This window comes from Rana temporaria, chromosome 5, assembly GCF_905171775.1.
Source record: "Rana temporaria chromosome 5, aRanTem1.1, whole genome shotgun sequence".
Classification (NCBI taxonomy): domain Eukaryota; kingdom Metazoa; phylum Chordata; class Amphibia; order Anura; family Ranidae; genus Rana; species Rana temporaria.
Genome location: NC_053493.1, coordinates 70,756,786 through 70,782,315, shown reverse-complemented (window position 1 = coordinate 70,782,315; position 25,530 = coordinate 70,756,786). Strand labels below are relative to the sequence as shown.

The window sequence follows — 25,530 nt, the reverse complement described above, 5'->3', positions numbered from 1 at the left end:
GAAGGTTACTTGTCCTTTTTTAATTAGGCATAATCATGAACATTCTTCAGATTTCAGCTACAATTACGAGTATCTGAGGCTGTGTTCAGTTATGCAGAAAACAAATTCCATACATACACAGACTTATTTAATAAGGCAGAGAGCAAAGTGCAGTAACCCCTATCAACCAGTTAGAATTCATCATTAAACAAATGCTGTGAGAGAGGAGGGGAGAGGAGATATACAATGTACTTGTTTCCTTCACTGATTAGGGTTTTAGCATAATTTCACAATATCATGTCTAGGGCGCTCTACCTGTCTGGCGTGTCTCCTTGTAATTTGACGACGGACATAAAGCTAAGACAGACTATTTTGTAACCAGTCTCCAGTTTGATGACCAAACAGCTGACATGGGAAGGTTAAGACCAAAATGGAGAGTACAGGATTGTGTAGATGGGCAACATAGCCAAACGCAGGGCAATCTTACTAAAAGTGTTACTAAACCAACAACAGTGAAATCAGTCTGTATATGCAGTAAAGTTGGCTTGTTATACTCAGGCCTCGTACACACGACCGAGGAACTCGTCGTAACTGAAACATCGTTTTCCTCAACGAGTTCCTTGTTAGGCTTGTCGAGAAACTTGACAAGCTTGCTTTGCGTACACACTGTCAAGACCAAATCTCCTTGTTCTCAAACGCGGTGACGTACAACACATACAACGGCAGGGGAAGTTCGATTCCACTGGCACAACCCTTGGGGCTGCTTTTGCTAATCTCATGTTACTGCGTGTTAAGTAAAAGTTTGGTAAGAGATAATTTGCACTTTTCAGACTGTTACAGCGTGACAAATGTCCATTACAAACGCTATTTTTACCAAAGGTGCGCTCCCATCTCATACTTTTTTCTGATCATGCGTGGGTTTCTTAGCATACACACAAACGTGTTTCTCGTCGAAAACCAGCCCGGCGAGGAACACAACGAGGAAATTGAGACTCCCGTCGAGGAAAAAGAGAACTTGTTCCCCTTTTTTTCTCGTTGAGTTCCTCGACAGTTTCCTCGATGAAAAACATACACACAATTGCACCTCAATTTCTGTCCCAATGACAAATGATTTTTTGAAAATTTGGGTTTTTTGGTGCCCCTCGGCCTCCTGACTGGGTTTTAAAGGTTCAACTTCACATCTATGCGATGCATCAGAGTATGTGCCTTGCTGAAGAACAGCCTATTAATTGGAGAATGAACTGCCTGCCACCCCTCAATAGCACCAAAGTGCATGGGACTTTTTTTAATTTCTAACTCCAAAAAATGACACTCTCTCTCTGTCTCTCTCTGTAAACCACCAACACACTACACAAGGCCAACTTCCAGGCAGCATTATATAGTTTGGGGCGTGTAGCCGTTTACTAAACCCCCTGAGCCATAATTGGCCAAAGCCACCCTGGCTTTGGCCAATTATGGCTCTCTGTTTTTTGTGCGCTGTGATTGGCCAAGCATGCGGGTCATAGTGCATGCTTGGCCAATCATCAGCCAGCAATGCACTGCGATGCCGCAGTGAATTATGGGCCGTGACACGCCACTCGAATTTGGCACGAACGGCCCAAAACGTTCGAACAATACGATGTTCGAGACGAACTTGAGTTCGACTCGAATACGAAGCTCATCCCTAATGTTTAGGTCTGGAGATATGCTTGGCCAGTCCATCACCTTTACCCTTAGCTTCTTTAGCAAGGCGATGGTCAATGGTCATCTTAGGTGTGTTTAGGGTCGTTCCGTTGGAATACTGCCATGCGGCCCTGTCTCCGAAGGGAGGAGATCATGCTCTGCTTCAGTATGTCACAGTACATGTTGGCATTCATGGTTCCCTCGATGAACTATAGCTTCCCAGTGCCAGCAGCACTCATGCAGCACCAGACCATGACTCTCCCACCACCATGCTTGACTGTAGGCAAAACACACTTGTCTTTGTACTGCTCACCTGGTTGCTGCCACACACAATTGACACCATTTGAACCAAATAAGTTTATCTTGGTCTCATCATACCACAGGATATGGTTCCAGTAATCCATGTCCTTAGTCTGCTTGTCTTCAGCAAACTGTTTGCAGGCTTTCTTGCGCAGCATCTTTAGAAGAGGCTTCCTTCTGGAAGGACAGCCATGCAGACCAATTTGATGCAGTGTGCGGTGTATGGTCTGAGCACTGACAGGCTGACCCACTACCTCTTCAACCTCTGCAGCAATGCTGGCAGCACTCATACGCCTATTTCCCAAAAAGACAACCTCTGGATATGACGCTGAGCTCCCTGCCTGATTGATCGGACAACCTTTGTCATGTTTCTCATAAACCTTGAACTTTATGCACTTCCCATGAACTTCCTGGTTTAAGCCACGCCTTTGCACGTACTATTTTCCAGATTATTGTGCTTGCTCTAGCCAATACATCACTATTGTCAATCCTGCTGCTGTTCATATATTTGCTACCACTCTTTACCAACCTTTGGCTTGTCCCTTGACTACGCTTCTGCTTGATCCCAATCTGCAACCAATTGTTACCGACCTTTGGCTTGTTTACTGAGTATGCTCCTGCTTGATCCCTACCCGCTATATCTGCTACAGGTCTTCCGGCCTGCTCACCTCCTGGTGGGACAATCCTGAGGATCAGAACCTGGTACAAACATGCAGCAAAACCCATCCCCACCATCAGGAGTTCTGGTGAATACCTGCTAGTATTTAGACCCCGCACCTCAGATGAGCCCACATCATCTGCCAGGGTATGTTTGTATATACATCCTGCTGGTTGATCAGAGTCTCTCTAGCTCTATAGCTACTGGTCTCCAAACCTGAATCTTGACTGTGACAGTCCAATGTCACACCATCAATATATATATATATCTAGGACTGATAAGTTTGAAAGCCTATATTTATTTTGGGAAAGTAATTTTGAAAGACATATTTAGGTCCTGGTATCCGTTTTATTTAATATTACAATTGCATATCAAAGGGGACCACGCTCTCTCCCTCTAAACAAGTGTGTCATTGCCTGCCTGGAGTTCTTCTTTCACTGATATGAGTTTACTACACTGACGGGTGAATGGCTGCTATGGGTTGTAGTCAATTAGATATCATAACAGTTCTTTTAACTAACTTATTAACTAAGCCTGAAAGAGCATAAACTGTTTTCAGGGCAGACCTGACATGAAAGGACTCCTGCGGTGGTTATAAATTTATAATATTAGATTTAACCTTTAGAACAGTTTTCAGTAGTTTACTGTACAGTGCTACTTTTGAACAAAAATCAATAATATATAAAGGGTAGAAGAGAACTTGGCATTCTAATAAGGACTTAAAAATATGGCAGATTGACAGAAGCCACTTGGCCCTCTATTACTGAGTATTTCTTTCAGAAAAATCCTGTTATATTTTATTTTGAAATCTGACATATGAAAGGTCAGGTGGAGATTTTATTTTATTAATACAACAGTCAATGTATTTGAGTGACACCAATAGTTGAGTGTAATACTGGTTTCGGATCCGTAAGCCCTGAAGTCATGTAAACAAGACTTTTCAGGGAAATGTTTTGTTGTACATATAGGTATGGGTTTGCTAAAGGTACATGCCCTATGAAAATAGAAACGCAATCTTCAGATGGACACGGCTTATATTCGACTCAGTTTCTGTTTTTAATAGATGACCCTAGGGGTGGCATTATAATACTACTATACCCAGGGTCATCAATCTCAAGTGTTCAAATAGGCGTACACTCTGATAGCCCCTTGAGTGGAATTGTATCTAAAATATATATTTTTTCTTTTGAACAGTGTAGGAAAGGGTTAGACACTATGGGCCAGATTCACATAGTATCAGCAGATACTCCGACGTAAGTCCGAATCTAAGGCCGTCGTATGTTTAAGTGTATTCTCAAACTGAGATACACTTAAACATGCCTAAGATACGACGGCCAGCGCCGTTGTATCTTAGGGTGCAATATCTACGCTGACCGCTAGGTGGCGCTTCCATTGCGGTCGGCGTAGAATATGCAAATGACTAGTTACGCCGATTCACATACGTACGATTGCCCGTAGTAGTGATTTTACGTTGTTTCCGTAAGAGTTAAGCGGCGTAAAGATAAACATGCCCCCTAGGTTGCGTACTCAATGTTAAGTATGGCCGTCGTTCCCGCGTCGCAATTTGAAAATTTTACGTCGTTTGCGTGAGTCGTCCGTGAATGGCGCTGGACGCCATTTACGTTAACGTCGAAACCAATGACATACTTGCGACGTAATTTGGCGCAATGCACGGCAAGAAAATTCGAGACGGAGCATGCACAGTACGATCGGCGCGGGAACGCGCCTAATTTAAATGATCCACGCCCCCTACATGGATCATTTGAATTAGGCGGGCTTGCGCCGGTGGACTTTACGATACACCGCCGCAAGTTTACAGGCAAGTGCTTTGTGAATCAAGCACTTGCCCGTAAAACTTGCGGCGGTGTAACGTAAAGGAGATACGTTACGCCGCCGCAGTTATACGAGAATCTGGCCCCAAATCAGTTTTCCTGACGCATTCATGGCAGCACACAATGGGTTGTGACTCCGCCCCCACAACCTGACAGGATTGGTTACCTATAAATTTGAAGAGGGAACACCCCGCACCATTCTCTTTTTTATCCTCACCTGACAAGACTGGACGTTACAAGAAGATTTGCCTCTTACCGCAATCGCCCCAGCAGGTTCAGGCCTCTCCTAATTGGAAGTCCCTCCTGTACAGTCTCTAATAGAGCTATATGGTGGGAACCCCGCTCTGGTGGTCTCAGGGGTCTGTCCAAGGTCTCATCCTGGCAATTTATCTGGCTGTTTTACAAGCTTTAAATAAGCTTAATATGGCATGGCTCCCCTTTCCTTTTTGCTATATTCTATGCTTCCTAGAGGCTGCTGTGCTGCTCTGGCTCATTATTGGTGGTCTTATTTGTTTATTCTAGTCCCCAGTTTGCCCAATAGTTTACCTGGGCTTTGCTGGGCTCTGCTGTCCCTCTCACCGCCGCCACCGCGTCTCCTGGTCGCTCTGCGCATGCGCGCAGCAGGCTGATGGCGTCAGCGATTACCTTTCGCCCTCACCCAAGATGGCGGCGGTCGGCGCGGGACGCTACTGCGCATGCGCGGCCGCGTCATCAGCGCCGCGACTACGGCGCCAATTTTAAAAATAGGGAAATCTGTTTTTCCTCCCTCTAGGCTGCTGCTCTGCCTAAAAAATTTCAGGAAAGCTCTCCAGGTACTTGGGGGCTTCTCTCCTTCCAGGCCCTTCTGCTCCTTTCTCCTCTCCTAAGCCTAACATCTCCATTTCTCTTTTCAGACACCTGCTGCTGTCCTTGCATCCTTTTTAATGGAGCCCACTGCCCTAGCAGACCACCACCAGCAAACAAGGTAAGGAGGCCGTCCAAGTTGGTAAGTAGTGAAGAGACAAAAGAGTGCCGGCCACTAAACACTGCATTGTTTTTGCAGGTCCCCATCAGGCCTAGAGATGCAAGTCCACGGCAAAGAAGGAGGTCCCAGCCGTGCATCCAGCAAACGCTCTCGCAGAAGTCGGTCAAGATCACCCTCTCGCCATTATCGGAGGCATAGCCGATCACATCGCAGCCGCTCCCGTCGAAGCCGGTCTCACCGCAGACGGTCACCATCAGTTCACCGCGAGCATTTTCAGACCCGTCCCTGCAGCAAATGCTTTGCTGGGTGTGCGGTGCTGCTGCATTGCCAGGAAAATTAGCCTGTCGCTCCTGTTTTGCCGAGGCAACCAGAGAGAAGGAAGCTGACGCCAGAATGGCCACGGATATCTTAAGAGAGTCGGTACGGGAATCAATCATGGAGACCACGGCCATGCCTACTAACCCTATTCCGGGTCCTTCATCCGCGCACGGCTCGTATGCCCAACTAGCAGAGACCCACTCTGACTTCGGGGAACGCGAGCCAACATCAGGATTTGATTTCAGCTTAGTAGAGCCCTTTGCCCGCTCTGTTAAGGAGGCTATCGGCTGGGAGGAAACCATAGAAGAACCCCAAAAACTTGGGAAATACTTCCCTGAATTAAGAAAAGATCCTGAGCTGTTTCCATTCATTGAGGAACTGGAGGATCTTATTAAGGACGAATGGGAAAAGCCGGACAAGCGGCCCAGCCTGTCCAATAAGCTGGCAAAGCTGTACCCTCTAAAGGAGTCCAAGGTCACCTCCTTCATTAATGCTCCTATTGTGGACTCATCCCTCATGCGACTCGCTAGGCATGTCACCTTGCCGATAGAGGATGCGGTCACCTTCCGTGATGTCCTCGATCGTAAGATCGACTTGGAACTGAAAAAAGCCTACTCCTCGGCAGGGGGGGCCTGCAGGCCAGCCATCACCACAGCGGCCGTGGCTAAGGCCATTTCTGCATGGGCGGCCAATGCGGAGAAAGCCCTCCTAGAAGGGACCGACCAGAACGAAGTGCTCTCCTCCCTACAAGAAATCAGGCTAGCAGGCGACTTCATGGCAGGGGCCTCAGTGGACATTATTCGCTCCGCCGCTAGATCTATGTTGGCCTCAGTAATGGCCCGCAGGGCCTTATGGCTGAAACCCTGGGTCGCTGACTCTGCTTCCAAATCTAATTGGTGTAAAATACCCTATGACGGCACGAATCTGTTCGGTGCGAAACTGGACTCAGCAATTTCTAAAGTCACAGGAGGGAAGTCTGGACTTATTCCCTCCGACAGAAAGCCCAAGCCTCAGAAGGGCCCTGCCTTCAGGCGCAATCTGCCGGACAGGTACAGGGATACTAGATCCTACCGCTGGGGGCAGAACCCGGGCAAGGATTTCAGAAGGGATTGGAGGTCGACTCGTCCTTCCTTTGCGAGAGTCCAGAAATCCAAGGCCTTCACCGACGGAGACCAGCAGAAGTCCTTTTGAAAGCTCGCCTGCCCACCCAGCTCAGGTGGGCGCCAGGCTCAGGAGTTTTGCACGAATTTGGGCAGAGCACATAAGGGACCCGTGGACACTCTCCACGATCAGATATGGCCACAAGTGGAATTTTATGTCATTCCCAGGAAATTTCTTTCGTCCTACCAAGGTTCCTTCTTCCCCGGACAAGAGGAAACTGCTCCTGCAGTACGTCTCGGAGTTAATTCAGAAGGAGGGCAGTCATAGAGGTTCCTCCGCACCTAAGGGGCAGGGGATTTTATTCCCCTCTATTCTTGGTGCGAAAGAAGTCGGGGGATCTTCGGCCCGTTCTGGACCTCAAGCGGCTCAACGCAAGCATCAGAATAGAGGCCTTCAAGATGGAGAGCCTCCAGTCCAATCCTTCTGGCAGTGAATCTGGAGACTGGATGCTGTCTGTAGATTTATCGGACGCCTATCTCATGTGCCAATCCATCCAGCCTTCCAAAAATGTCTCAGTTTCTCCATCAACAAGTGCCACTTCCAGTTCCGATGTCTACCATTTGGCATCTCTCGGCACCCAGAACGTTCACGAAGGTTCTCCTTCCCCTCATTGCACTCCTCAGGGAAAAGGGGCTACGGCGTGCACCACTATCTAGACGACATTCTCCTATTGGCAGAAGATCGGAGACTCTGCTCCTCCAGCGGGAGACCCTAATATCTACCCTCCAGAACTTTGGCTGGTTTGATCAACTGGCGGAAAGAGCAGCCTGCAACCTTCACAGGTCATGATATTCCTGGGGCGCAGAACTGGATACCAAGCGGAACAGGGTACAGCTCCCGTTAGAGAAGGTGGTACCTTTGGTGCAGAAAGTACAAAAACCTAATGTCGTCCAGGACGTCCGTCAGCCAGAACCTGCCTGAGCATGCTGGGCTCCATGGCATCAACCATACCCATGGTGCAGTGGGTCCCAGTGGCACATGAGAACGTTGCAGAAACGCATTCCTCAGACAGTGGAAACGGGACCTCAATGTCCCAGTCCATCCGTATTTCCGACTGGGTGAAGCACTCACTTTGGTGGTGGACTCACCACCCCAACCTCAGAAGATTCAGGCCTATAGTCCCTCCAAGTCCGGAAATAGTGACTACGGACGCCAGTCAGAGAGGTTGGGGGGCTCATTATCAGGACCATGCGGTCCAGGGTCGTTGCCACTTTCCAGCCAGGGTGTAGTCTCCTACGTATTGGAGCTACGAGCAGCCTTCCAAGCCCTCTTGGCCTTCGCACCTCTACTACGAGGGAAGAGTGTCCTTCTCCGGATAGACAACAAGGTCGCGGTGGCCTATATTCGAAGACAGGGGGGTACCCGGAGTCGCACGCTGTCGGAAGAAGTTCGCCCCATAGTGGAGTGGGCTCAGGTACACCTTCTGGACCTGAATGCAGTATATGTCCCGGCAGCGCAGAATGTGCTAGCCGACTATCTGAGCCGGGAATCGCACTCTCGAACAACGGAGTGGTCTCTGAACCACCGGGCATTCTCCCTCCTAACCGAAGGCATGGGGCATCCCAGAGGTCGACTTGGCAGCAACACCAGCGAATGCCAAATGGCCCGAGGTTCCTCTCCAGAGCTCCCTTTCGGTCAGCCGAGGGGACGGACTGCCTAGTACACCGTGGGACTTCAACCTGGGGTACATCTTTCCCCCAACTCCTCTAATAGCGAGGTTCCTAGCCAGGCTCCGGAGATCCTCAGTCACAGTAATCATGGTGGTGCCATTCTGACGAGGAGGCCGTGGTTCACGACCCTCTTGCAGCTCAACACCCGGCCTCCAATCCACCTGCCCGTTCTCAGCAGATCTCCTATATCAAGGCCAGTTCCTCCATCCGGCCCCGGACAGACTGCACCTAACAGCATGGAGGTTGAGAGGATTAGGCTGAGGAGAACAAGGTTGCTCCCAAGAGGTGATAACGACACTGATGCAAGCCAGGAAAAATTCCACAAAATACCACCCTACACTAGGGTTTGGGAAAGATTTCTTTCTGATGGCACAATTAAAAGGCTGGGATCCTGTCTCTCCAGCTCCATCCCAAATTCTGGAGTTCTGCAGTCGGGCGTTGATAAGGGACTTAATTCAAGTACCCTCAAGGTACAGATATCCGCCCTGTCCGCCAAACACAGGCACTAGATGGGCCATTCACCCTCTGGTTATTCAATTCATGAGAGCTTGTCTGAAGATCAGACCCCCCAGAAGACCATCCTTTCCTACATGGGACCTTCGGTGGTTCTAGAAGCCCTCTCCTTACCACCCTTTTTTCCATTTGACTCCATTTCCCTGTGGGACTTGACTCTGAAATTATCCTTCCTCATCGCTATTTCTTCAGCCAGAAGGGTGTCAGAGATCCAGGCTCTGATGGCCAAGGAGCCCTACTTAGTCCTTCCTATCCGACAGAGTGGTACTAAGGCCTTCAGACCGTTTCCTACCAAAGGTTTGCTTCGGCCTTCCACTACAACCAGGATATCGTCCTTCCACACCTTACGGACAGAGAACGGCGAACCCCACGCCTTGGACATTAAGACTACTATATCCAGCTACCTTCGGCTAACCACTCACCTTCGAAAGACAGAGGCTCTCCTGATCATTCCACACGGAGCCAGACGCGGCCAAGCAGCTACTTTCTCGTACCATCGCCTCCTGGCTAGTCAAAACTATCGAGAAGGCCTACTCCGTTCAACAAACTTACAGTTCCGGAGGGCATCAGATCGCACTCGACCAGGGCAGTGGGCAACATCCTGGGCAGCATATTGTGGTGTCTCATCAGAATCCGTCTGCAGGGCAGCAACCTGGTCTTCCAGGCATACGTTTATATCCCACTATAGAGTGGACGCTGCTCTTTTGTCTACAGCCGACTTTGGTAGATCCATCATCAGGGCCAATTCTTCCGCTCACTAGGAAATAAATACTATTGCATTAAACCCTCCCGACTGGCGAGTTATTTCCCATTGTGTGCTGCCATGAATGCGTCAGGAAAACAGAAAATTGTATACTCACCTTTCCGTAATTTTCCTTTCCTGACGCATCTTCATGGCAGCACACAGATCCCACCCTGCTGTTTAATGATGATATATACAGAGAATGGTGCGGGGTGTTCCCTCTTCAAATTTATAGGTAACCAATCCTGTCAGGTTGTGGGGGCGGAGTCACAACCCATTGTGTGCTGCCATGAAGATGCGTCAGGAAAGGAAAATTACGGAAAGGTGAGTATACAATTTTACCGTTTTCAGTTGTAAATGAACAGGAGCCTCTGTACAGAGCGCTTTCCATTCGTGGTCCAGTGCAGCTGAGGCTGCAGAAAAAGGGATTGAGGAATCTATGGCCTCAGTCCCTTTCTCTGTCTCAAAAGTGAGACATCAGGGGTCTGGGTCCCCCCAATCAACAGTGTTGTGAATAAATAAATAAATAGTAAATAAATAAAATTAAAAAAAATGTAAAAAAGAAACAATTAAAAAAAATAAGGGCGTCAATTGTTTTTTTTTTTAATTAACGGCTCGTTCACACACGGGTTTAGTGTGATTGAGCAGTTTGTTTGTGCGTTTGGAGCCACCTGGTAACTCTATAAGGATGCAGCGGCTGTACAAACACAGCCACTGGTCCTAATTATACAGGTGTTCAGGTGTGGCTAAGGTGGGTTCCTAATGCACACTGTCTGTGTTTTGGGGCCATACACCTGCATGCACATGCCTGACGAATTAAGCGTTTGTACTACTGCTGTATCCCCATAGCATAACATAGACTGTGCACACACAGCTCACACACAAAAACGCCTAGCCATGGAAGATTTTCCCTTCAATTCCTGTCTTGGAGACGAGTCAAGAAGTGAGAGGAAATCTCCCCAAAGTGAAGGGAATTCCCATACTCACTGGCCATTTTATTAGATACACCTGTTCAATTGCTTGGTAACAGCAATTGCTAATCAGCCAAAAACATGGCAGCAACTCAATGCATTTAGGCATCTAGACATGGTGAAGACGACTTGATAAAGTTCAAATTGAGCATCAGAATGGGAAAGAGAGGATTTAACTAACTTTGAACGTGGCATGGTTGTTGGTGCCAAACGGGTTGGTCTGAGTATTTCAAAAACTGCTGATCTACTGGGATATTAAAGCAAAACCATCTCTAAGGTCTACAGAGAATGGTCCGAAAAAAGAGAAAATATCCAGTGGACCAAAATGCTTTGTTGATGTCAGAGGTCAGAGGAGAGTGGGCAGACTGGTTCAAGATGATAGAAAGGCAACAGTAACTGAAATAACCACTCGTTACACCTAAGGTATCCAGAATACCATCTCTGAATGCACAACACATTGAACCATGAGGCAGATGGGCAACATACAGCAGCAGAACCAGATGCCACTCCTGTCAGCTAAGAACACCAAAATTGGACAATAGAAGATTGGAAAAACGTTGCCTGGTCTGATGAGTCTCGATTTCAGCTGCGACATTTAGATAGTAGGGTCAGAATTTGGCATAAACAATATGAAAGCATGGATCCATCCTGTATTGTATCAACGGTTCAGGCTGGTAGTGTAATGGTGTGGGAGATATTTTTTGGCACACTTTGGACCCCTTAGTACCAATTGAGTATCGTTTTTATACTTTGTAAATTTATTGCTGATCACTCAAGGAAAATAAGGTGAAGGAGCAGGGTGATTGAAAACACAGCAGTAAAATCTCCGTACAGCTGCTGCTATGACTTCTTACATTTAGCATATTCTTCCTTTCACACTCTATACACACACAGTGTGGACAGGCTGGTCAAGACCCCTAATCTGTCGGTCAACTGGGAGGTTCTGGTGTCTGCTTCCCACTGGCACCAGTTTAGTTCCACATACTCTAAGGGCTCATTACCATGTTAAGCATCCTTTGTCATCCCTCCCACCATTGATTGCTTTTTAGAGGGTGATTGACAGATGTCTGGGAAGCAATATAATGCCTCCTCACCTCCTGTTTTAACCCTAAACGGCCAAACCACCATGCAGGGCAGCTGCGATGTGGCCCCATTATCTTTAATGGATTATTTTCGGTGGTGGTACTGCCTTTGTCTTTATGTAGGCAGTCCAGGGGTGGTAAAACCGTGGTTCAACCACCTGCTTTTACTGCCCCCTGGCCACGTCCGAACAGGGCCAAAGTGGGCAATCACAGGTGCTTTACTCTTGTTGTAGAAGATCTAATTCCATCTCTAAATTGCAGCATCCTGACAGAACATTCTGAATAAAAAAGCCAAAGAATGAAAATTTCTAGCCCAGCACCATCTGTGGCAGAGCCCAGAAATGGCAAGAGCACTCCAAACTAGGGTTGCCACCTTTTTCTAAAGCCAAACCCGAACACTTTAGTGGCGCATGGCAATTTATTTTTCGTAGTATACACTATAGGGTTGTAAAAGACCTGAGATGCAAGGAGAGGAAAAATGTGACATGCTTAGCACGCCACGGCGAATAGTTGGTGTGGCTGAATTGCGTTAACAGATGGCAACAGATTTCTGAGTGACTATCTCGGGTACTTTGGAAGCTACAGTCCGGTCTGACTAAGGTGTCTGGGTTTCAGGCAGACTGAAACACGAACACATGACTCAAAACCCAAACTGTCCAGGTGAATCCCAGACAGGTGGCAACATCAAGCTATTTTTTCTCAACCAGTGTTCTGTGGAAACCTCGGCCCGGATTCTCAGAGGACTTACGACCCGTCGTATCTATGCGCCTGATTCTTAGAATCAGTTACGCATAGATATCCATTAGATTCGACAGGCGTAAGTCTCTTACGCCGTCGGATCTTAACTGCATTTTTTTTTTACCGCTAGCTGGCGCTTCCGTCGAATTCCGCGTTGAGTATGCAAATTAGCTAGATACGCGAATTCCGGAACGTAAGCGCTGCTGACGCAGTAAAGTTACGACGTTTACGTTAGGCTTTTCCCGGTGTAAAGTTGCCCCTGCTATATGAGGCGCAGCCAATGTTAAATATGGCCGTCGTTCCCACGTTGAAATTTGAAAAGGTTACGTAGTTTGCGTAAGTCGTCCGTGAATGGGGCTGGACATCATTTACGTTCACGTCGAAACCAATGACGTCCTTGCGGCGTACTTTGGAGCAATGCACACTGGGAAATTCCACGGACGGTGCATGGGCCCTTCCGCAAAAACGTCAATCACGTCGGGTCACAGTAGTTTTACATAAAACACGCCCCCCTGATACAAATTTGAATTAGGCTGGCTTACGCCGGCCGATTTACGCTACGCCGCCGCAACTTACGGAGCAAGTGCTTTGAGAATACAGCACTTGCCCGTTTAAGTTGCGGCGGCGTAATGTAAATCGGATAAGTTACGCCGCCGCAGAGATACGCCGCTGGACGTGAATCTGGGCCCTAGTGTTCCTTCTGAGGTTGTTTGGAGTTCTGTATCAGGGAGCAGTTCTGAATTGATCTCCCAACCACACTGACCAGCAATAGCAGGAAACTGTCCGTTGAATCACGTACTGTAAGGTGGTCATTTTATACTGATCACTAACATTAGGGGATGCCACCATTTTCTACTGTCTGAATTTCTTTTTATTATACCATTATTCATTTAATTTCACAATCACTACTGGAAATAATTTTGTTGAATACAGCAGGTGGTGTTAAAAATGATTTGCCCTGGGTGTCAAATACTCTAAGCACACAATGTTCTTCATTCTCTTATTTAAACATTTTTAACAACTCACTGATCTCGCTAATATGCCGGGAGCTGTGGGGATCATTTTTAGCTGGGGTTCCCTGAGACTTGAAAGCAGTGGCGGCTGGTGACATTTTAGAATGGGGGGGCGCAAGATCCCGCCCCTCCACATTTGGTCCCTCCCACTTCTCATAAGCCACACCCCCTATAGAATACACTCACTCCGTCCCCTGTATTCCACTTGCTTCCCCTCATAGTGTCAGGAGTATACAGCTCAGCATCACAGCACAGGGTATATAGCCCCAGCATCACAAATCATGGTATATAGCGCAGCCTTACAGATCGCGCAAACAAAAAAATTACACTGTTAGTTATGAAGGACTCTAAATGGGCATGAGATTATGAGAGACTGCAGACATACTGCACAAGATGACCAGAGACTGCGGACATACTGCACAAGATGACCAGAGACTGCGCACATACTGCACAAGATGACCAGAGACTGCGCACATACTGCACAAGATGACCAGAGACTGCGCACATACTGCACAAGATGACCAGAGACTGCGCACATACTGCACAAGATGACCAGATACTGCGCACATACTGCACAAGATGACCAGAGACTGCGGACATACTGCACAAGATGACCAGAGACTGCGCACATACTGCACAAGATGACCAGATACTGCAGACATACTGCACAAGATGACCAGAGACTGCGGACATACTGCACAAGATGACCAGAGACTGCGCACATACTGCACAAGATGACCAGAGACTGCAGACATACTGCACAAGATGACCAGAGACTGCAGACATACTGCACAAGATGACCAGAGACTGCAGACAATACTGCACAAGATGACCAGAGACTGCAGACATACTGCACAAGATGACCAGAGACTGCAGACATACTGCACAAGATGACCAGAGACTGCGCACATACTGCACAAGATGACCAGAGACTGCAGACATACTGCACAAGATGACCAGAGACTGCAGACATACTGCACAAGATGACCAGAGACTGCAGACATACTGCACAAGATGACCAGAGACTGCAGACATACTGCACAAGATGACCAGAGACTGCAGACATACTGCACAAGATGACCAGAGACTGCGCACATACTGCACAAGATGACCAGAGACTGCGGACATACTGCACAAGATGACCAGAGACTGCAGACATACTGCACAAGATGACCAGAGACTGCGGACATACTGCACAAGATGACCAGAGACTGCGCACATACTGCACAAGATGACCAGAGACTGCAGACATACTGCACAAGATGACCAGAGACTGCAGACATACTGCACAAGATGACCAGAGACTGCGGACATACTGCACAAGATGACCAGAGACTGCAGACATACTGCACAAGATGACCAGAGACTGCCGGACATACTGCACAAGATGACCAGAGACTGCGCACATACTGCACAAGATGACCAGAGACTGCAGACATACTGCACAAGATGACCAGAGACTGCAGACATACTGCACAAGATGACCAGAGACTGCAGACATACTGCATTACTTGTCCTGCGACTTGGGACTTCAACGTCGCATGACAAGTCGTACCCTATGATTTCCAATGAGAACCGTTCATATCTGTGCGACTTCAAAGTAGTCCCTGCATTACTTTGGTCGCACTTTGATGCAACTTGAGGTCCATAGACCTCCAGAATACACAGGCATTGCTTTAAGTCGCATCAAACTTTCAGACTGCGTTAGCCTTAAAGTCGCAAGATTCTGCCACAATTTTTTGCTGCGATTTTGCAGCGACTTGAAGCAATGCCTGTGTATTCTGGAGGTCTATGCACCTCAAGTCACATCAAAGTGGGACAAAAGTAATGCCGGGACTACTTTCGAAGGTCACTGTGACTTGAAGTTGCACCGATATGATTGGATGGGTCCAAAAAAAACGAATAAGCGGCGGGGGGGGGGGATGGGGTTGGGATGGTTTGGGTGTCCGTTACGGCTGCTATTTCCACCAATTAAATAAAAAAAAAAAAAAATGTTAAATACTTTTTTTTTTAACAAGCCCGAGGGGGGGGGGGGGGGGGATTGGATGGGGTAGGAAAAAAATGAATAAGCGGGGGGGGGGGGGCTTTGGGTGCCGTTGCGGCTGCTATTTCCACAGTTAAATAAAAAAAACAATGTTAAATTACTTTATTTTTTTTAACAAGCCCAAAAATAAAACATGAATAAGCGGGGGGGGGGGGGGGTCGATTAACAAAAATAAACACATTTAAATAAGCGGGGGGGGGGGGGCCGATATTTTCGCCCAATTATTATTTAAAGTTTTTTAAGAGCCGGGTTGAAGGAAGGGGTCCGTTTGCCCGCTATTACATACATTGCTACAATTTGCAATACTTTGATTAGGCAGGGAGGGGGTTCATACTTGTTAATGCAGGCGTGTGCTGGCAGCATAGCTCAGCTTCCAGGCGAGCTCGAGGAGTCCCGACGTCACTTCCGGTTCTTCCTGAGACGTCGGGGACTAGGCATAGAGACGTGCGGGTGCACACAGAAAGTGTGGCACCCGAGCATAACAACACAGTCCCATCGCGCCGGAAGCAAGTGCGCGATGGAGAACGCCACAATGGCATTTTTTTCCGGCCAATGTAGCGCCTCGTCTGCGATTGCACAGACGTGGCGCTACTCACACAGCACTGTGCCCGGCGTCCGGCGCTGGGACACAGTGCACCGAAGGACCTTTTGTTGGAAAAAAAAATTCCTTAAAGGGACATGTTTAAATAAACTTTTTTTTTTTTTTTTTTTTTTTAGAGTTTTTTTTTTTTTTTTTTACTGATTGGGGAGGGGGGGGGCGGCGCCCGGGCGCCCTCTATGGACGGGCTGCCACTGCTTGAAAGTAATTTCAAGGATTCCTCTGTGACAAGAAGGTTGAGAAAGGCTGCTCCAAAAATGTATCACCTTCTCTAAACTCAAAGAACTGGACTAACTACTTAGTGATTGTCTAGGGAGGATACATATTCATAACTCTTCTCCAACAGACTAGTGGAACCTACTCAAAAGCAGCTATCGACCTGGCTGTATCTAAAAAACACACAATAAAATTGGGATTTTCTAAACCTCCAAAATGCATATACCTGCTTTACATAACCTAAGTTGTGGGAACACCAGGTGCTAAGCTGGGGCGGACTGACCATTTGGGCACTCGGGCACTGCCAGAGGGCCCCATGCCACTAGGGGGCCCCATTAGGGTTGCCAGCCTCAGTAAAACCAGAGACAGCATGTAAAAATCTGTGTTTTTTTTCATCTGTCCCTGAAATGTCCCTTACCAATATCCTTTTGGTCTAAAAATCCCAAGATTATAGCTGCCCCGCCTCTCCAGTACCTTCTCAGTGTGTGTATGTATACTGTGTGTGTGTGTGTATATATATGTATACTGTGTGGCCCCATAATCTATTGCCTGGGGGCCCCATAATCTTCTATTGCCCGGGGGCCCCATGAATTGTCAGTCCGCCCCTGGTGCTGAGCCACGTAAGAGTACAGGCCAGCTATTCCTGATTGTATTATGTGAACTGGGAGGCTGCAGAACACAGTCTCATGTGACAAAAGAAACTGAAGCCAAGGGAAGGGTGAAAACAGATGGTTGAGCTGAGGTTTTACCACCCCCAACCCAAACACCCACTTATGCCACGTACAAATGATCGGTTCACCTGATGAAAACGGACCGATGGATTTTTTCCATCGGATATCCGATGAAGCTGACTTTCATCAGTCTTGCCTACACACCATCAGTTAAAAATCCGTTCGTGTCAGAATGCGGTGACGTAAAACACTACGACGTGCTGAGAAAAATTAAGTTCAATGCTTCTGAGCATGCGTCGACTTGATTCTGAGCATGCGTGGATTTTTAACTGATGGACTTGCCCACAGACGATCGTTTTTTTCTATCGTTTTTTTAACCATCAGATAATTTTAAAACAGGTTCCAAGTTTTTTCACCGATGGGAAAAAAAACGATGGGGCCCACACACGATCGGTTCGTCCAATGAAAATGGTCCATCGGACCATTTTCATCAGACGAACCGATCGTGTGTACGCGGCATTACAGTCTTAATCTTGACAGCCTGCAAGATTTGCAATACAGCTTTTAATATGATGATGCTATCGGAGTGCAGCCTGTCATTCTTTTGGCATGTTTGGAAGATGGAGCGGGGACGCACTAGTGGGCACCTGAATTTCATTTATCCATGAAAAGGAAAAATATAAGGGCTGCTTCAGCCTATCGCAGCAACAAACAAGTTGCAGCCTCCAGCTCTGTGCCGACACAGACTTTCTTCTCTTGACAGTCGCCCTCTCATTTAGGTGGTCGTATGTTGTTCTAATTCAGGTGCCTGTCCTATCAGGCTTGACAGGTCTGGGCACACACTGCACCATGTCCTCACAAGCACTGCCCCTGCAGCAACGGCTTCCACAGAGTTAAAGCGGGAGTTCACCCGAAAAAATGTTTAACATTGGATTGATGCTCATTTTGTCAAGGGGAATCTGGCAGTTTTTTTAAAATCGAAGGCCGTACTTACCATTTTCAGAGAGCGATCTTCTCCGCCGCTTCCCGGGTATGGTCTTCGGGACTGAGCGTTCCTATCTTGATTGACAGGCTTCCCGACAGGCTTCCGCACGGTCGCATACATCGCGTCCGAGTACGCGAAAGAAGCCGAACGTCCGGTGCGGCTCTCTCTATACGGCGCCTGCGCACCGACGTTTGGCTACTTTCGGAAAATCGTGACGCGATAAGATGCGACCGTCGGAAGCCTGTCAATCAAATAGGAACGCCCAGTCCCGCCAGCCCATATCCGCGAAGCGGCGGAGAAGAATGCTCTCTAAACGGTAAGTACTGCTTAGATTTTAAAAAACTACCCGATTCCCCTTGACAAAATGAGCATCAATCTAAGGTTAAAAATTAACTTTTCGGGTGAACCTCCACTTTAACTGAGTGCAAAGTTTTCCCCATTTGTGAGAAAACCCAAAGCACCCTTTTACTGTCAGAATTGGATATCCCAGTGTTGTTTATCACATTAACGCTGTTTATTACCTTCACAAGATTATATATTTTTTTTTTCAGGGGTTAGATTCCCTGGGAAAAAGGTAGTCCAAACAGCAAGTGTTCGTAAAAGCTCAACACACAGCCATTAATATCTAAACCACTGGCAACAAAAGTGAGTACACCCCTAAGTGAACCAGGTGATGAGTACAAAGACAAGTGTGTCGTCAAGCATGGTGGTGGGAGTGTCATGATCTGGGGCTGCATGAGTGCTGCCGTCACTGGGGAGCTACAGTTCATTGAGGGAACCATGAATGCCAACATGTACTGTGACATACTGAAGCAGAGCATGATCCCCTCCCTTTGGAGACTTGGTCAAAGGGCTGTATTTCAACATAACGACCCCAAACACACCTCCAAGATGACCACTGCCCTGCTTAAGAAGCTGAGGGTTAGGGTTATGGACTGGGCAAGCACGTCTCTAGACCTAAATCCAATTGAGCATCTGTGGGGCATCCTCAAACGGAAGGTAGAGGAGCGCAAGGTCGCCAACATCCACCATCTCCGTGATGTCGTCATGGAGGAGTGGAAGAGGATTCCAGTGGCGATCTGTGAAGCTCTTAGGAACACAATGCCCAAGAGGGTTAAGACAGTGCTGGAAAATAATGGTGGCCACACAATATATTGACACTTTGGGCCCAATTTGGAAATTTTCACTTAGGGGTGTACTCACTTTTGTTGCCAGCGGTTTAGATATTAAGGGCTGTGTTTGAGTTATTTTGAGGGGACATCAAATTTACACTGTTATACAAGCTGCATACTCACTACTTTACTTTGTAGCAAAGTGTCATTTCTTCAGTGTTGTCACATGAAACGATATAATAAAATATTTACAAAAATCTGAGGGGTGTACTCACTTTTGTGAGCTACTGTGTATATATATATGTAGCGCCCCCTTGCTTTCAGCATGGGCACTACGCTAAAGTTAGTGGGAATGGGAGAGTTACTTTGCTCCCATTCGTGTTTGTCTAAATTTGGGACTTCTGTCATCCCAGAAATGTCCACTGGGTCAGTCTGTGGTCAAGGGGTGTAATACCACCCCTTGCCGGCAGTTGGCGCCAGAGGGGTTCTGGCAGAGCAAGTTTTCCCCAGCAGCCAATTGGAGGAGTTTTCCCTTGCGGGGCATGCTGGGGGGGAAGTATATCTGTGACAGGGGCCATGTGCTGAAAAATCTTCGCGGGGTCCCCGTTCCAGGTGCGGTATCCACCTTCAGGGTACGCGCATCCATGGACCCCGCCAGCGCGGCCCACCTGGCCAAAGCCGACAGCTGCATCGAACCTCATCCTGAGGAAAAGAGGGACCCCAGTCTTCCACTGGGTCCCATGACTTGTTGAGAGGATCCCAGGCTGGGTTTAGGCATCCGGACCACTGACAGGTATGCTTGCCGTCCTTCCGGGGGGCCCACATAGGAAAAGTCAACTGGGAGGATTCGCTCTCTTTATTCACCTAAGTCCTTTATTGAAACTGTCCTGTGGCAGAGGCCCTAGAGCTGGGTCTGTGAGAGAGACTCGTTCCTCCCAGTTAGTTCAGAGTGACGCTTCGGCTGCTAGGCCCATTATAGGGGTCTGTCCGGGGGCACTTTACCCACTCCGAGCAGAGTGGCGACTAGTTACTACAATTGGTACTATACAGAGCCGTATTGATTGCTCCATTCAACATCCAGGCCTGATACCGCAATGTGCTCTTCTCTTTCCTTCATCAACCTTGACCTTCCTAATACGTGTTGATGTTGGCCGTGTTTGGCCTGGACAATAAAGCATTGAAAACCCTTTTATTGGCTGTCTGGACCTTCGCTCACTACCACTGTTCTCACAAATTGCACCCCTACAGACACCGCCAGGGTAACTTAGCAGGCCGATCCCAAAAATCAACCAGTTGGCTCCTTCGGGGGTGAGCGCTACACACACAACATATATATATATATATATATATATATATATACATATATATATAAATATATATATATATATATATATATATTACATACGCCATATTAATATATTATTATTTTTCTTTTTCATGGAAGAATGAAAGTGGTCAGGAAGCCCTAAAATATATATATATATATATATATATATATATATATATATTTTTATATATATATATATATATATATATATATATATATATATATATATATATATTCACACATTAACAATTTATGGTTGCGATAAAGAGATGGATGGATAAGCCAACATATAACACATTAAATGGAATGACATTAACCATGTTTTACCTTGAAAAACACTATATTCATTACCTTTAGCAGCTGTGAAATATTTCTCATAACATTTAAAACACAGAAGCACAAGACTATATGTCACATTCTTACTAAAAGAATGTATCCTTCCATTGGAGAGTCTGTGTGGGAGTCGTATTTATAACGCTGAAGGTCACCAATTACAAAGAGGAAGCGAGGAAGGTCAGTACTACAACCTCAAATAACAAGGTGAGAAAATATGTATGTGTTATCTCGTTCTATACTGGAGTCTGGGAGCTTCTTATTTTAAGAGGTATTATTACCGTGATGGAGGGCTGTTCACCCTTCGTCCTTGGGTAGTAGCTTGGAGCTACAGACTGTGGCAGGATCCCGAGATACTGGAGATATTGGTGAAAAGATTTGGCAAAATTCCTATTAGCTTCCATTTCATAGTTTCTGTCACTTTTTCTGTCACTTTCAGCATTTAAATTCTGACCCCTAAAAGACAGAAGCAAGAACACAAGAGTACAAATATCAGTTTATTTACAGAAAAAATGACTCTCAATTATCAACATGTGCTTAATACAAACTGTCTGTAAAAACCTCAATCAGATTGAGCCCAGGTTCACACTGGGTACGATTTGAGATGCGATTTCACATGTGAAATCGCATCTCAAATCGGCGGCATTTGCCGGCAATTGTCAGCAATGACACCGTCCTAATCGGTGCGACGCCGCATCTGCGGTGCTGCACCGATTTCAAAAAGTAGTTCCTGTACTACTTTTTGCGATTTCGGGCTGCGATTTACATTGACATCTGTGCAGAAACCTGCACAGATGTCTATTAAATCGCGGCCTAAATCAGGACTGCCAGCGGGAGTGAAATTGTGCGAGTTCAGCTGAACTCGCACGGCTTCACTCCCGCAGCCCAGTGTGCACCTGGGCTCACACCATTCTTCCGCAACTGTCACTTTCTACACAGATTTGAACCTGATTGCTATTATGGAAAATTGTACAATATGTGCAAATACCAGAGCACTACTATTGTGCAACAATAAACACTCACAGGGCAAATTATTAGCTACACCTGTTTAATTGCTTGGTAACACAAATTGCTAATCAGCCAACCACATGGCAGCAACTCAATGCATTTAGGCATCTAGACGTGGTAAAGATGACTTGCTGAAGTTCAATACGAGCATCAGAATGGGTAAGAAAGGGGATTTAAGTGACTTTGAATGTGGCATGGTTGTTGCTGCCAGATGGGATTGTCTGAGTATTTAAAAAAAAATGCTCATCTACTGGGATTTTCACACTCAACTATCTCTAGGGTTTACAGAGAATTGTCCAAAAAAGTCCATAACATATCCAGTAAGTGGCAGTTGTGTGGACAAAAATATGTTGTTGTCAGAGGTCAGAGGAGAATGTGCAGACTGGTTCGAGATGATAGATAATGCATCAGTAAATAACCTCGTTACAACAAACACCACACCGGGTGCCACTCCTGTTAGCTAAGAACAGAAAACTGAGGCTACAATTCTCACCAAAATTGGACAATAGAAGATTGGAAAAATGTTGCCCGGTCTGATAACCCTGCGGCATTCAGATGGTTGGGTCAGAATTTGGCATAAACAACATGAAAGCATGGATCCATCCTGCCTTGTATTAACATTTCAGGCTGGTGGGATGCTGTACATTCAAGTGTGAATGGGTCTTTACACTTAATAAAAATCTGTCTGCAATTTTCCATAATATTTTTCCGATCTGCTATTGTTAAATTTTGGTGAGAATTGTAGCCTCAGTTTTTTGTTCTTAGCTAACAGGAGTGGCACCCGTGTGGTCTTTGTTGTAAGGATAATTATTTGAGTTACTGTTGCCTTATCTATCATCTCAAACCTGCCCATTCCCCTCTGACTTCTGACATCAACAATGCATTTTTGTCCACACAACTGCCGCTCAATGGATATTTTCTCTTTTTCGGACCATGTTCTGTAAACTCTAGAGATGGTTGTGTGTGAAAATCCCAGTAGATCAGCAGTTTTTGAAGTACTCAGACCAGCCCATCTGGCACCAACAACCATGCCACATTCAAAGTCACTTAAATCCCCTTTCTTCTCCATTCTGATGTTCGGTTTGAACTTCAGCAAGTCATCTTTACCACGTCTAGATGCCTAAGGCCCCTTTCACATTAGCGGACCGTTCGTCCGCTTATTACAAGTCCGTTTACATGCCTGTGGGATCGCGACCGCAACCATCTGCGTCCGTCGGGATCCGTTTTTTCAGATGGAAGAAAACCCTATTTTTCTTCCGTCCGGCGGGAAGGGATCGGATGAAGACGGACAGACGGTCCGTCTTCATCCGATTGCCCATAGGGGAGAGCGGACGAGAGACAGGGCGGTCTCTGCACAGTGTGCGGGGACCGCCCTATCCGCCGACAGCTCAGCGGGGATTACGGATGATCCCCGCTGAGCTTTTGCGGACACACGGAGCGGACACAAAAACGGTCCGCTCCGTGTGAAAGAGGCCTAAATGCATTGAGTTGCTGCCATGTGGTTGGCTGATTAGAAATTTGTGTTACCAAGCAATTGAACAGGTGTACCTAATAAATTGGCCAGTAAGTGTTTATTGTTTCACTAACAATGTCACTTTCACAATACAGGGAGTCCCCGAGTTCCGAACATCTGACTTGCAAACGACTCGTACTTACGAACGGGAGGCTGCGTGACCACTTTTTGATGGTGGGCACATTCGATGGAACCTTTTCGATGGCGGGCACATTCGACTTCGACGGCGGGCACATTCGACTGGACCTTTTCGACAACGGGCACCTTTAACTGGACATTTTCGACGGCGGGCACATTCGACTGGACCTTTTCGACAACGGGCACCTTCAACTGGACATTTTCGGCGGCGGGCACATTCAACAGAACCTTTTCGACGGCGGGCACATTAGACGGGACATTTTTGACAACGGCACCTTCAACAGGACCTTTTCGACGACGGGCACATTTGACGGAACCTTTTTGATGGCGGGCACATTCGATGGAACATCGAAAAACGACGCATCTGCCGTTCTACGCATGATGTTCCGACTTACGAACATATTCAACTTAAGAACAAACCTACAGTCCCTAACCCGTTCGTAACTCGGAGACTGCCTGTAGTAGTGCTGTGGTATATTCACATAACATTTTCCATAATAGCCAATCAGATTCAAATCTGTGTGGAAGGTGACAGTTGTGGAATAATGGTGTGAATCGGATTGGTGTTTTTACAGACAGTTTGTATTAAGTTGTCTACACACTTTCATATACATATAACTGTAGAAGGTAAATAAAACAAGAACATAACCATCTTACCTAGAAGTGCTGGAAACATCAGATGGACGAGATTCAGGTGGTCTGCTATATACCTTACGAATATTTGATAGTTCCTTTGCAATGATATGTTGAGTGTAGTCATCTTTCCAAGTCAAGCCTAAACCAAGAAACAAAGGCGGTAATATGAGATAATAGATGTGCTGAGGTCTACAATCTGGAGTTATAATCAACCTATTCCAACATGCTTTGAATTTGAATTTATTTGCAATATATTTTCTAACAATGTCAGCCTACAGCTCTTGAGATAAGTATCAGGCCCACAGACATACATAAAAAAATGTGGCTCATGTAGAACGTAGTGTAGGACTTAATAACAGTTGATCTAGGGGAGGACTTGGAACCACAGGCCTATGAGGCTGCCACTACAACCAAATAGTTCTTTCTTGGTAGATTTCTTTGAGGTAAACAAAGTGTACCATGGTGCTGCAGTTATTGGTGGGCATCTAGAAAGGTAGGTGTCCCTAAAGTTTCTTGTGACATATCTCTTCACATCTTCCAGCATCAGCTTCCTTTGCAGTTCTTGGCACTTGGTCACCTGACGCCTTAGGCCTCGTACACACGACCGTTTTCCTCGACAGAATCCATCAAGAAACTTGGTGGCAGAGCTTTTTTGCAGAGGAAAACGGTTGTGTGTACGAGGCCTCAGAGTTGTAAAGAAAGTGGGTGCTGGAAAATGGAAAATCTCACTCTGCCAGACTGAACCGTGAGCAGGAAGCTATATAATGCCCGGCATGTAGGTCCCAAATTGATTAGGTAAGAATTGTGAAGTATCTCCAGTCAGGGTCACCAGCCCAACATACCTTATTAGTACTGGCCCAGGAGGCAAATGCTTCCTTGCCTCCAAGCACAGTCCTCCCTTAGGCTAATTACAAAAATGAGTGCAGCGCTAAACATATTGAAAAACCATATAGATATATATGAATATACTGATAATAACATTTAAAAATTAAATCAGAAGAAAAAATGAAAAAACATGAAAAAGAAAAATTGTGAAGTGAAAAAAAAAAACCAAGGCCGAGTCCCAATCAACAATGCGAATCAGTGAAGGTCTGTGATGTTTTTAACTCCAAACAAAGATGAATTGCAGGTAAAGGTAGTTGTGACACCAGTCTTCCCAAAGCAGAGCATGTGTTCAGGTCAACACCCTAAGTGTAAAGTAATCTGCTTACCCAAAAGCCATGACTGCTAACAGTCTCACACAGCATAGGGAAAGAACGGTCTCCCCAAAACCATTGAGATATCCGGAAGAGCAGCTTAATGGTGCTCAAAGATAAAGAACAAGGGCTCTCATTGTGCAGTATATC

At 46.5% G+C, this 25,530-nt stretch overlaps 1 protein-coding gene across 1 annotated transcript in view; it reads right to left on the bottom strand.

The window, feature by feature from the left end:
* Nucleotides 1-25,530, bottom strand: part of PTPRN2 (protein tyrosine phosphatase receptor type N2) — a 1,169,469-nt gene that overhangs the window by 763,433 nt on the left and 380,506 nt on the right. The window contains exons 4-5 of the mRNA XM_040352695.1: nt 24,206-24,323; nt 21,171-21,345 (exon numbers count right to left, since the gene is read on the bottom strand). Coding sequence (XP_040208629.1) covers nt 21,171-21,345; nt 24,206-24,323 — 293 coding nt within the window. The remainder of the gene's footprint in view (nt 1-21,170; nt 21,346-24,205; nt 24,324-25,530) is intronic.